Raw genomic sequence first — 13,726 nt, forward strand, 5'->3', positions numbered from 1 at the left:
TATCTTTTAATAATTTTAACAAACCTTAAAAAAAAAACTATTCATAACTTATAAAGAAAATTATTTATAAAACTTATCTTAAAGAAAAAAAATCATACTAGTGGGTGTTGTACTTGATTCTAATTCTATCTATATCTCTACTATATATAAAGCTCTTGATTGAATTTGATATGATGAGTGAAATAATATCAATTTAATTAAAAAAATGACAAAAACTCAATGTAAAAATAACATTAAATGATATGCACTTTATTTCACTAATTTAACAAAAACACACTTTTATTTAAAAAAGCTACACACTTTGAAAAAAAACTACCACCTTTTATTTTTATCAAAAATAACTCTTTTATTTTAAAAATAATTTCTCTTTTTTTTTAAATATTGTTTTTAAAAACAACAGAGTGAATGAGTATATTCTAATTATTAACAATATAATTAATTAAATTTGGTGTCAAGTAACACCATCTTAATCGGTGAATTAATAAAGAACCAAGTTACACCAATTTTGTTAATTACTTTTATTTTGAAAATATTTTGAAAAACCAAAAAGTTCGTTTTATAGTTAAGGTAACTACCCTTTTCCACATAATCTTTTTTTCTCTTTTTGTTTTATTTTTAACTTTTGTTTTCACAGCGCCAAAATCCAACGATATAAATATGATTGAAACATAAAATTAAGATGAGATAGAATAAGATAATATTATAAATAAAATTAGATTAAATAATAAATTAAGATAAAATATGATTAAATGATATTATAAATAAGATTAGATAAAATAATATTATTTTATTTTGAATTTGATGTATGTAAAAATTAAAATAAAATAATTTATTTATTTATCAAAATTATTTATTTAAAATTATATAATTTAAATTCTTGATATAATTGTTAAACGTATAATAGAATATATAAATTCAATCTCATACATTAAAAATAATCATTTTCACTTTAAGAAAATTAAATCATTTTATACAAAAAAAATAATTAATCTTCTTTATAATTTTATCATTTCTTTAAATATAAATTAAATATAATATAAAATAATTATTTTTCTATCCTATTTATCATTTTATGCACGAAACATAACTTACAAATCTAATTAAGTATTTTGTCCAAGAAGACAAAACGCCTTAATTTATGTCTCAACTCTAATATTTTAAAGGTTAAAATAACCAAAAAAAAAAACCTAAATTTTCAACTTTACTTCGGTAAACTCTTATTATTTTATTATACTCAAATAAATCTTTAATTTTTAATTTATATTCAAATAAATTCTTAACTTTTAATTTAAACTTAAATAAATACTTTAAATAAATCAATATTTTCTTAAAAGAAAATGACTTCCTTTGATACAAATCAAAAAATAAAATCTTATTTCAATACAATAAAAGCATATGAATTTATTTTATAAAAATAAAATAATTAAACAGCTTTTTTAATATTTTAACCATTTTAAAGGCTAGAAAAAGGGAGTTCCCGAATTTACCCTTGTTTGAAAATGTTAAATAAGACAGAGAGGGTAAGGTTTATATTTGAATTATCATCTATAAGTAGTTCATAAATCTATGTAAGAGAGCTCACAATTCTATTTCAAAATTTCCAAATATCCTCATGAAAGAATGCAGTAGTTAATTTTGTTATTGACAACCATGTTCACATTTGTTCACATTTGTTCACATTTGATGCAGCAGAGGTAATAGAATCATCAATGAATGGAAGAGTCGGATTAACCATATCAAATGAACTTCAGCAACATTCTCATGATAAATAGTCAAGCTTCGCCAACAACCATCTTAAGAAGCTCATCCTTCTCTTTCAACTTTTTAGATGTAATGGCAGTTGCCATAACCTACACATAAACACAACACGAAGAATGTTAAAACTCTATATAGTTATTGTTTTTAACAATTTTATATATAGATTTAAGTATGCAAATGCATAATTTTCAATATTCATCTACGATCATAAGTCTCAGATAACATATTTTACTTACTTGGATCAGCACTGGTGATTTGACCAGTGCCAGCAAAATCGCAGCTGAAATAGCTCTGACCTTTGGTTCGATAGTAAGAATTCATAGCAAATGCGGCATGAGACCGGACAGTGTTGGGTTCATAGCATATTCCACCAGGCTGAATTGGTGTACAATCTATGCCTTGGCCACATGCGTAATCCAGGTTTGATTGCAGCTGAGCATAGCTAACATCAATTTTGGGAACACAGAAATTCTTGCCTGATGGTGCTGGAGTCGCTGGGGATGGATTTGTTGGAGCAGGCACCAACTAATATATCAAGAATATAAAATCAATACAACCATTTAAATTAACATTTTCTACAAGCTTATTAGAAATTAAATCAATTATTGAGACTGGGAGAAAGTTATATGAAGGTATATTTAACTTTCAGTTGAGACTAAATTAACAAATACTCTCTCGATAGTTGTATCAATAAGATTGAATCATTTCTTCTTTTCAGATTTTAGATGTGCGAGGTAGAAGGGGGGAAGCAATCAAAGCAAATGTTTGCCTGTATCCTCTAACCTATTGAATGGACAAAAAATGTCAGTTAAAAACAGACGTACCTGTCCACTGCGTAGAAGCCCAACATCGTAAACAGGGGTCAAGTCAGGTTTAAACAATCCCCAGTACTTCTCAGCAAGTGGACCTGGTTTTTGATTCTCATTAAACAATGCAAACATGTATGTCTCAAACCTGCGGTTTGGCATCAAAGGTGTTCCTTTGCCCGAAATAATTTCCTTAACCACGTTTCCATTGTAAGAAATTGCATTTTCCATGCTGGCAAAAGGGCTGCTGGCATCACCTTGTGAGGGCCAACCAGTCTCACCAATGACAATATCCACATCCCCATAGCCAAGGGCTTTCATGGCTGAATAAGTTGAGTCCATGAGAGCATCAAACATATTGGTGTATGTTTTTCTGGTATATTTGTCATAGACTCCACGGTTTGGCTTGAAAAGTGCGTAATTCAATCTTCTCGATAAGTTAGGGCTAAAATAGGGATACGGGTTGATCATGAAAGGTGATTTGGTCCGATGATGAAATTGGAGTATGGGTGCAAAGAAGCTTAGGTCATAGCCAACCATGAAACGCATTAAACTTGGTAGAGTTTCACGCCGGAATATATTAAGTGCATGAGAGCTCGTGACCTACTCAAAACAAAAAAAAAAAAAAAGAAGTTAGAATAGCATATGATGATGATAACAAAATTGCTGATGTCATTGGATTTTATTTCATGTAAAACTAGTTACTCCCTTAAACTTTTAAAATGAGAAGTAATATATCAGCATTGAACGGTATGACATAAATTTTAAAAAATCCAGTAAAGACGATAATTTGTAATGGCAATTTGATGATGAGATCTGTGATCATCTGTTTGAACACGAATGTACAAAAAACATTTTTGTTTTCTCTAGTTAGAGCAATGGAAAACTGGCTCAAGGCAAGAAAGGAATTTTTGTTGCTGTATCATATAAGTAAAGAACAGAAAAATATATGAGTAAAGAATATTCATTGTTTTCATCTTAACCCAATCTTTTTTTTTTTTTTTGAATTTTGAAAAATGTATCGTTTTAGCATGAAGAATGACACAGAATCTTTGCTTTGCAATGTTAAAAGATACAAGAAGCACAACATGGTTATTATTATGTTCAAAAAATCACTACAACTTTAAACTAGTTTTCATAGTCAAAGGAGAGAACAATAATAAGAAGAAAAAGAGCACAAAGAAGATACCAACTATTTCAAAATTCATCTAACCTTGATATCTTGAATTCCAGCTTTAACCAAAGCATAATGAAGACTCCTCATTGCTGGCACAAGGTTGTTAATCCAATCAGTATTGTTTGAGAATAAGACTTCACTACCAACACAGATATATTTGATCTTTGTCTGAGGATAAAATGGGCTTATGTGTTGAGCAACCCATCTCCTTGCCGCAACGGTATTCGTAAGAGCAGGAATATCTCCATTGCCAACTGTGACCGTAACTGAAATTCCAGTGTTTGCAAAAGCTCTAAGGACATCAGGATTAGTGTCAAACAATTTGACACTGTCAAAAATACTTTGGGTTTTAATGAAGTTAGCAACCACAGAGGGAGGCGGAAGGTTGTCTGCAGCCATGCCATAGTTCACTCCGAGGCCATTGGCAGTCGTGAAGAGGTAGAGGAATACGCCAAGGAGGACGAAGATGGCAGTCATGGCTATGAAAGGTATTGTAACTTTTCCTATTTGATTTTTATCGAGTTTTAAACTACCTAATGAAAGATGATTGTAAAAGAGGCGGTTGTAGGTAGTTAAAATGGTAAATAAGGGATGAGAAATTGGTTACTCAATATTTTGACAACTATATAGCTAGGAAGACTACATGTAAAGAAAAGCTAGATTCTGAAGAAAGAATTTTCCAGACAGGAAGACTAGTTAATAAGAAAAGCCAGATTCTTAAGATATTTTGAAGTAAAGCACTTCTAGCGCAAAGCAAGAATCGCAGTTAAATTGAATAAATTGAAGTTATTCAAATTATTTCTTAAGGAATTCTGTTTTCATCATGAAATAAAATTGCAGAACAGTTTTTGGCTAAACCCGAATTTGATCTGACTCAACTTTGGGTCTCTAAACTTCAAGGCCCCAGTTCCAACCTGTTGAGAAAAGACCCGGACTTGTTATGACCCATATGCAGATATTCCAATCAAGGTAGATGTAAAACTAAATCAGCAAATGAGATTATCAAACATTAATATTATTTTAAAACAACAGATTCAATAACATACGCAAGTAGCCAGATATTTTATTGAAGCAATCAAGCAGTGCTACTACTACTACCACTACTATATCAACTATTTACTAAAGTCAATAACAAAAGAAAGGAAGTAAAAAGCTTAAGATTACATAGCTAAAACAAAAGAGTAAAGTCTGATAGGCAAATAGACAAAGAAAAAAGGAAAGCAGGAAATTGAAGAAATAACAAAGCCAAAACTAATTCACAGTAATCAAATGATTAACTCATAAAATTCCATTAAAATCAAATACACCATTCATTGTTATGGACTGAATCTAATTTTCTATAATGAAAGGGAAAGAAATAATGTTGTATAGGTGAAATTTGGAGCAGAGCACTAACTTACATGCAGCAACTCCTGAGTTAGTATAAATCTGTGTTGCAGAAAATGATATCACCCATGCTTGAATCTCATAGCCTGCCTGTTCCAAGGGAGAGGAAGTGGATGAGACAGAAAAATTGGGTTTTCTTTGCTAAAGAGGAAAGAGAAAACTTTTAAGTTTTCACGAGTAAATGAAATGACAGACGAAATGGGAGAGAGAGAAGTTGTCTGATTACGCGTTCTCTTCTCTTGGACATTCATAAGAACAAAAATAATTGATGGTGCAGTTACATGTGTCGTGTTGTGTTAGGAGTTTATGCGTTGGTTGATTTGAAATGACAAAACAAATAAATATAATTATTAAACCAATTTTTAGAGCGAAGAAACATTGGTCCCAGTGGTAGCAGCGGGAATCAAGTAAAAGAAAAAGGCAAATGATGGGTAGTGACATTGTCAGTGTTACTGAAGAATGTCAGACTGCCGTCCCTTTTTTATTTTAACTATGAATAAATAAAAAATTTTAAATATATTGATAATAAAATATTTCAATTTTATAAATATAATTAAAATATAAAATATATGTCACCATTTTAAAAATAAAAAATTTTCGTTATTAACATATCAAATAATTTTTCATAAATAAAATAATTGTCTACTGCCCTTTTTTTTTTGTCGACAATTTAGAAAAGAAACAAATACAATCGAATCGAATCAAATCCTCTTTTTCTGTTTTATTTTAATTTAAATAATTAATATGATGAAATCCTAAACTTATTTTAAAGGGAAAATATTTGTTTGTTTTGGACCGGAGCAGCTGGGAGTTCCTCAATTTTTGACTAATTTTCCAAGCTCAGGATGGGCATAAAGAAAAAGGCACTACGTATATTAAAAATAGATTCATAAAGAAAAATCTTCCTTTGTCACATGATTTATTTTATTAGTTATTTAACTATATTATATTAATAAAATTATTAATTAATATTTTAATTCAAAAAATTAATTTAATAAAATATTATATTTATGTCTACTTAAGATATAATTTATATTTAAAAATAATATGTTATAAACATTATATTAAATTAATTTTAGATTAAATTGATCAATGTGATTGAAATCAAGTTTAAGTGTAAAAATAATAATAATTCAATGTTGAGGTTGTACGGAATTGGATACAATGATTAAAGGGTAAGATTGGCGTTGAAATTCACATAAATTTGCTTAAATTGATTTTATATCATTTTTAAATGTTATTTTTAATGATAATTATATGAATTAATTAAATTTAAATTTAATAATATTTTACATTAATCTGTAACTCTGGTATAATGCATAATTGATTTAATTAACTTATTTAAAAAAAATTAAATTAATTGGAACGAGAAAAAAGCTTAGATGAATCATAGCTTTGAATTTATAAAACCAAATAAACTTCCTACTATATTAAAGTTCAATGCTTAATTTCTACTTATTAAATTGTAAACATTGAGAAATTCTGACTATCCTAAAAAAATATACACTCTTTCTTAAAACATTATCATAAAGTAGCACTTTTTTTAAAGAATAAATAACATCGTTTAATTTTGTAACGAACGCACGGGTCCTATACCGTCAGATTTTCCTAAAGCTGACATTGAACGATCAAGATCAATCCACCAAACATCCGCCTCATCTTCATTTTCCGTAACTCGTGAACTCCCCCAACAACCAAAGAGGAGAGCGTTAATTTACGAGTCCCAGGCCCAGCTAACGAAAACGACGTCGTTACATTGCTCCTTTTGACTCCAAAATCTGTGTCTCTTCTCCCAAAAATCCAAAACCCTCAGCCATGGCTTCGTCAGAGCTTCTTCTTCTGCTGACGTCCCTAATTTCCTCTCTCCTGATTGGTCTGTTTCCATATTACTAAAAATTTCTTCATTTCTCAATCTTTATATTTTCACGATGAATACATGATAATAATTCAGACCCCTTTTTTGATTTTTTTTTATTCAATTTCAGGTTTGAATCTTGAAGGAAAAGGCCTTTTGGTCCAAGGCTAAATGTAAGTTTTAAATTTTGTAACTATTTATCCTCATGTCTGCAACAAAGGTTCCCGTTTGATTGATGCTTAAAGCAATGGGTCAAAGCAGTAACTAAAGCTAAAACTGTTGTTGTAGTTTAGTGCAGAAGAAGCTGTCCAATACCAACTTGATTCATTGAAGTACAATGACCAACCTCGACAGGATTATAGTGTGTTTGGAATTGGTGGCTGTTAAACGGCTGTTTTTAATCTTTTGTTTTGACAGTTTGCTGGATTTGATCCTTTTGAAAGATCTAAATATTTTGGACCCTTCTTTGATCTAGGGCAGGTCAGTCAATTATGAAATTTTCAAAGTTTTAGGATTCTTTGTGCTATAGATGCTTATGCTTTTGCTGGTTTGCTGCTTTTCTGTCAATATAGTTTGAGCGGTTTAGGCGAAATTTTCACCATTCAACTTATCGAGTATTGCTTGATCACAAGGAGAGGAAGATATTGAGCAGTTTGTTTGTCAGGGAGGTATTGGGTTGATTTTAATTTCTCCACATAGGTGATTTATTTTTGGACCTTTGCAATGTTTGTTATTCTTGTTTTTGAATTGTGGAGCAGAACCGATTCAAACAACGGGTTTGGATACTTGGAAGTCGCCCAGAGGAGGAAGAAATACTTGAATTTACAATGGTGGAGGCCTGTTTATTGAACTCTTTTGCTAGTAATCTGCAATTCTTCATAGAAACTAATAATAGTATTTCTACCATATCATGTTCCTATATTTGGTTTCTAAAGCACTCAAGTTAGTAAGAAATATTTGAACTTTCTGATTGAATTGAATCCTTCAAAATTTATCATATTGAACTAGTAAAAGCCTTTTGCTTTGTCTTTTCGGTAGTTGTAGCAAATTTAGTTCTTTTAAGAGTTCAAATCATCATTGAATCAAACAAAAGTTAGTTCGCATATGTTCATAAACACAAAGTCAGTAAGTCACATACTGAAACATGGGAAGTAGTTGACTGGCATATTACATGTTTACTGGTTGTTTTGAGGCCCATTGTCAAACATATGAGAAGAAAGAGGGGGAAAATAGGTGAGGCTCCAAACTATGATCATACAGTGTACTCAATTAAGTTAAATAAATTCTGAGTTTTTATGTAAATATGGGAGTTTGTAATTGCTGAGAATAAACTGATGAATCTTGCTTTTCATTAGAAGTTGGATCTAAACACTTTGCTTTGTCCTATATCAATTAGTAGCTTGTTTTCGGCAGAGGATTGGTGGTTCATGGGATGGTTATTGGTTGACAGAGAGTGTATGGAGGTGCATTTGCCGGTGGTTTGGCTTGCTGAGAACATGATTCGATGCAGCTACTCTCTGAATCACTTGTATCCTACCTTCGATACTTCAAATTCATGTAGGATAAATGGTTACCATGATCAGCCTTGTCAAACTTTTGTAAATTTGAATCTTTATAGATAAAGTATATGTTAGGAGCTGCAGTAATTGTTCGCCCCTTTGTTCATGTTTTTACTCTATTCCATGCGAAGATTATTGACAGAAGTTTGCTACATGGACCTTGGTGAAAATGGCGACAGGTAATGAACAATACAGGGCCAAAAGTCTTCTCTTATTCAAGGAGTGCCAAATTTGGGAATAGCACTTTCAACTGTAGCTAGAGCAATTGCAACAAATTCAGACTAATATAAGGAGAAACGTAGTGATTGCAACTTGTTGGATCTAACTACAGATGCTCAGTTATACAACTAAAGCATTTAATTGTATCGATCGGCAGACCACATTGACTAACAAAAGTGTTGAACAAGACAATAACAACATAATAGCTCATAAGATAAAGTAGAACAAACAGATAAACCGATCATAACTCATCTCATTAATGCCACAACTCATATCATTAATGCATTACAGCGACCTTATCATCTAAATAATCTCCGAGTATAACAATTGATGAAATTCAATAAGAAAACGATAAACAATGAATCCTGAGAAAACTACTAGCTTTGAACTGTTATTTCTTCACTTGAGATGGGAGTGACGAACTTGGTAAGAACAAAGCGATCAGGGGGTTCAATGTTTGTGTAATAGTTGTTGATTGCCTCTGATTTCAAATCCAACAGCACTTTTTATATTAAGTTTACCAAACCTTATTTTAACTCCTATTTACAACACTTTTAGAACAGTTCTATTGTAACAGTACTTCTTACAGAAGCTCCAACCGTGTCAAATAAGCCTTACACTGCTAACTGAAAACACCTTCTTGATACCAATCAATCAATTGAGGTTTTTGTTTCAAGACTTAACAATTTCATTGCTCCGAACTTAAACATCTAGGCTAGCAATTTTGGGTCTTTGAAAATAGAAATATATCAAAACGAAGCTTCAACTTCATTACATCCTCTTAATTTTAAGCTTTTCCTTTCTAAAACTTTATTAAATACACATTGATTTGGTTTTTTCTTATTTTGGGTGCTGTTTTGATTACCATGAAATTTCTTAGGCTGGACCCGAGAATTCAGCCCAGATTTGGAGCTTTTCCTTTCCTTGAAAGTTGGGTTTGGGCCTTGGGTTAAAAATGATAGAGGACAGCAAATGTAGTCACCAATGAATCATGGTTTCAACAGAAAAGTTTCCCAACTGAACTGATGACAAGGATAGCAATATTAGTTCATTTTTTAATCAATTTGAAGATTTTTATGATAATTAATCTACAATTTGTAAAAATAATCCAAATTTTTTTACTTTTTCCCACTTCATCCATCATACCAAACAAAGAGAAAGAGGACAAAGAAAGAAGAAAAAAAACACACACACACGTCAAACTTAAAAAATTCATACCATGATTGATCAAAGATCCCATTGTCGACCAGTCACCATAATTTCCTTGCTAAGGAGTGGGAGAGATAGAGAAATGATTGAGAATAGGGTTGGCATCGGGTCGGGTTAGGGGCGGGTTTTGCTCGCCCCGAACTCGACCTGATTTAATGCTTTAATAAATTCGAATTCGATTTTATCCGAAATTTTTTTTATTTTTTTATACATGAATCCGACCCGACACTATATAAATCGTACCCGATCCGACTCGAAATTAATAAAAAATTGTTTTTTTAATATAAAATATTATTTTTTAAATATAAATATTTAAAAATATAATTATATAAATATATATAATTAAAAAATTAAAAAATTAATTAAAAAAATTATTTATATATATATATCGGGTCGGGTAAGGTCGAGTTTGCTTAAAACTCGACTCCAACCCGACCTCGATTTTGTCTTCATGCTACCCGACTCGACCCGACCCGACACCCGATTTTAAAAAAAAAAAACCGACCATAAAAGATGGTAATGCAGAAGCCAGCTTGAGTTTGGAAACTTGGACAAAAAATTGACTAGGTAGATGTGATTTGGTGAAGATATCTGCTTTTTGATCAACACCGATAACAGGAACAAGTCGAAGAGTATGAGTAAGTAAATTGTGATAAATAAAGTGACAATCAATTTCAATATATTTAGTACGGTCATAAAAAACATTATTGTGAGCTATTTGAATGGTACTTTGATTATCACAAAATATAAGAGTACTAGAGTGAAAAAAAACACATATATCTTGAAATAACCATTGTGACCATAGAAGTATTGATGTGGCATCTGTAAGAGCTTGATATGCAGTTTCAGTGCTAGAGCAAGACACGATAGTTTATTTTTTACTTCATCAAGAAATAAGAGAAGAACTAAGAAAAAAACAGTAGCTTATGGTAGAACGACGATAAGTAGGATCTCTTACCCAATCAGCATCACACTAATAGTGCAAATCTAAAAAGGAACTAGAGAAAAAACACAAACTATGGAGCATAGCACCTTTGACATATTGTAGGATCTAGAAGACAATAGAAAAATGACTAATTTGAGAAGCAAATAGAAATTGACTAACCAGATAAACAACATAGGCAATATTTGGATGAGTAATTGTCAAGTATAAAAGACTACCCACCAAAGTTCGATGCAAAGAAGGGTTTAAAAATGATATACCATCAAAAAGAGAAAGCTTCTAATTTTATTCAAGTGGTGATGATGCAATCTTGCTATCAATTAAACTTATTCGAGTAATAAGATCATAAGCATATTTTGTTAGAGAAAATGTAAGCCAGTAGAATCATTAATGACTTTAAAGCTCAAAAAATGACTTAAGGGACCAAAATCTTTCATTTCAAAGTTAGAATGAAGAAAAGGTTTTAGATCTTGAATACCATTTGTATCATTACCTGTAATGATCATGTTATCCACATAAAGTAAGAAAAAAATAGTATTATTTTCAGTAATTTGAGTAAAAAAAGCATAATCATGATTACTAAATGTAAAATTAAATTGTGCAACAATGGTACTAAACTTCAAAAACCAAGCTCTAGAGGTTTGCTTAAGATTATATAGAGTACGTCGAAGATGACAGACCATATTGAAAGGTATAAATGAACCATAAGATGGCTTTATATAGATTTTCTTGGTAAGTTCACCATTCAAAAAGGCTTTTTTAACATTCATATGAAAGGTTGGCCACTTTCTAGCTGCAGTAATAGCTAATAGTGAATGAACATATGTGAGACATGTAACTGGGACAAAAATCTTTTCATAGTCAATGTCATATTCTTATGTAAATCCTTGGGTAACAAGACACCCTTTGTAACGTTTCACTGACCCATCAGATCGAGTCTTGATCTTGTATACCCACTTATAATCAATCACTGACTTATCAAAAGGTCATTCAATAATATCTCAAATATGAGTTCTCTTAAGAACCTGAAGCTCTTTTACTATTGTTTACTACCACATAGGATTAGAAACAGCTTCACAAAAATTGTAAGGTTCATGTAATGTGGCTAAAGCTTAATAGTAGTGAAAATCATGAAGATGAGTGTTAGGTTCTCTTACCAGGTAGAATGACAAAGTGGAGGTGATATGTATAGTGAAGGGACAACTATATCATTAGAAGCCTCAATCATATTAGATATAGTAGGAGTGAAAGAAAATGGATCACTATTTAAGTTAGAAGTACCTATAATAGTCTCCTTATTTGAAGAAAAATCAAAAAATGAATCTGTAAAAATACATGAAGAAGAACATGATAAATGTAATGAGGACATACTAGTGAACTTTTTATGTTCTAAAAAAACTACATGTCTTGAGATGAGAAGATGTTTAAACACTAGATTATGAGTACGAATTAGAACAAAGCAAGCACATCCAAAAACTTTAAGAGAATGGTAATCAGGTACCTTATTGTATAAACACTTATAGGAAAATCGTATGCCTAATACTAGTGTAAGAATACAATTAATAGTGTAAATAGTAGTTAGAGCAGTTTTACCCTAAAAATGTTCATGAATGAAAGAAGAAATGAAAAGGGCACAAACTTTGTCAAGAATATGACGATGTTTTCTTTTAGCTTGACCATTTTGTTATGAAGTATATAGATAAAACCTATAAAGAAAAGTCCTATCATCTTTTAACGAGTTACGAAACCCAATTTTTATATATTTAGCATCATTGTCAGACCTGAAGATTTTTATTTTTCTAGAAAACTAAGTTTGTATCATGTTATTGAATTCACAAAAAATTGATAAAAGTTTAGTTCTTTGTTTAAATAACTATATCTAAGTATAACGAAAGAAATCATCAATAAATGTAATAAAATAACGTGAACCTTCTAAGATTGGTGTGGGAGTTGAACCCAAAATATCATAATATACTAAATAAAAAAAAACAAATGAGATAGAATCACTTTTATTAAAAAGTAAAGCACTTTGCTTTTCAAGTTGGCAAGACAAACAATCAAAAATATTTGTAGACACCCAATTGGGTCCGGGCCCAGATCAATTAGGCCTGGCCCAAAGGGGTAAGGCCCATTTCAATCCTGTATTTTTTTTTTCTTTTCTTTTTCTTCTTTTGTATTTTATGTATTTCATTATTATTATTATTATGTATATCTTTGTGTATTTATTTTTATTTAGATTAGATTTATATGTATTGTATGTATATAGTTATATATTTATTATTATTATTATCTTTTTTTTTTTGTAATATATTTTTGGGTTTATCTTATGTTATTTTTTTTTATTATCTGTTAATTTTATATGATTTTTTTTTCCGAATTATCTGATATTATTTTTTTATTTTTATACTATCATATCTTTTGATTATCTAGTATTTTTTTTTTATTTATTTTGATTTTAATTCTGGATGGCTAAGATTCAAAGTTGAAGAATCCCACTCTGGAGGGGAATTCAATCAGAAGAGTCCGGTTGGATTCAAAGACTGAATTCCCGTCCAAGGAGGAATTGGGATTGATCAGGAACTCCTGATCAACCCCTATAAAAGGGATCCCCCTAGAACAGAGAAAAAGACAGAAAACAGTAAGCAAAGCTACTGATTTAAGAGAAAAGGAGGCGTATAGGAAGCTAGAAAAAGTTTAGGAGTGTTCTGGGAGTGAGAAAAAATTTTTAGAGATTTTTTGGCGAAAATTTTTTCTGGAAATTTCTGGGAAATTTCCAGAATCCGGCGAAAATTTCGGCGAAATTTGAATTTTCCG

At 30.6% G+C, this 13,726-nt stretch overlaps 1 protein-coding gene and 1 pseudogene across 2 annotated transcripts; one reads left to right on the forward strand and one right to left on the reverse strand.

The window, feature by feature from the left end:
• Window positions 1–1,559: 1,559 nt before the first annotated feature.
• Window positions 1,560–5,465, reverse strand: LOC111285741 (glucan endo-1,3-beta-glucosidase). Its single transcript, XM_022875330.2, has 5 exons — window positions 5,142–5,465; window positions 3,778–4,655; window positions 2,583–3,167; window positions 1,995–2,283; window positions 1,560–1,850 (listed from the first exon to the last, which is right to left on the reverse strand). Exons 2-5 carry the CDS (start codon window positions 4,216–4,218, stop codon window positions 1,825–1,827), a joined length of 1,341 nt encoding a protein of 446 aa, XP_022731065.1. The 5' UTR covers window positions 4,219–4,655; window positions 5,142–5,465; the 3' UTR covers window positions 1,560–1,824.
• A 1,437-nt stretch (window positions 5,466–6,902) lies between these two features.
• LOC111284393 (uncharacterized) lies at window positions 6,903–8,647 on the forward strand (annotated as a pseudogene). The gene is made up of 5 exons (XR_016342584.1): window positions 6,903–7,000; window positions 7,113–7,155; window positions 7,271–7,462; window positions 7,555–7,650; window positions 7,741–8,647. The product of XR_016342584.1 is annotated as an uncharacterized LOC111284393 (transcript).
• The last annotated feature ends 5,079 nt before the right edge of the window (window positions 8,648–13,726 follow it).

The sequence above is a fragment of the Durio zibethinus genome, chromosome 6, assembly GCF_047325235.1.
Source record: "Durio zibethinus cultivar Kanyao isolate XHJ-2024 chromosome 6, ASM4732523v1, whole genome shotgun sequence".
In the NCBI taxonomy this organism is placed as follows: domain Eukaryota; kingdom Viridiplantae; phylum Streptophyta; class Magnoliopsida; order Malvales; family Malvaceae; genus Durio; species Durio zibethinus.

What these genes read in the sequence shown, in the direction of transcription:
- LOC111285741 (XM_022875330.2), bottom strand. Translation starts at nt 4,218, where the DNA reads ATGACTGCCATCTTCGTCCTCCTTGGCGTATTCCTCTACCTCTTCACG. An exon ending in CTGGAATTCAAGATATCAAG is followed by an intron (nt 3,168 to 3,777) that starts GTTAGATGAATT and finishes TGTTTTGAGTAG; the next exon opens with GTCACGAGCTCTCATGCACT. An exon ending in GGCTTCTACGCAGTGGACAG is followed by an intron (nt 2,284 to 2,582) that starts GTACGTCTGTTT and finishes TTGATATATTAG; the next exon opens with TTGGTGCCTGCTCCAACAAA.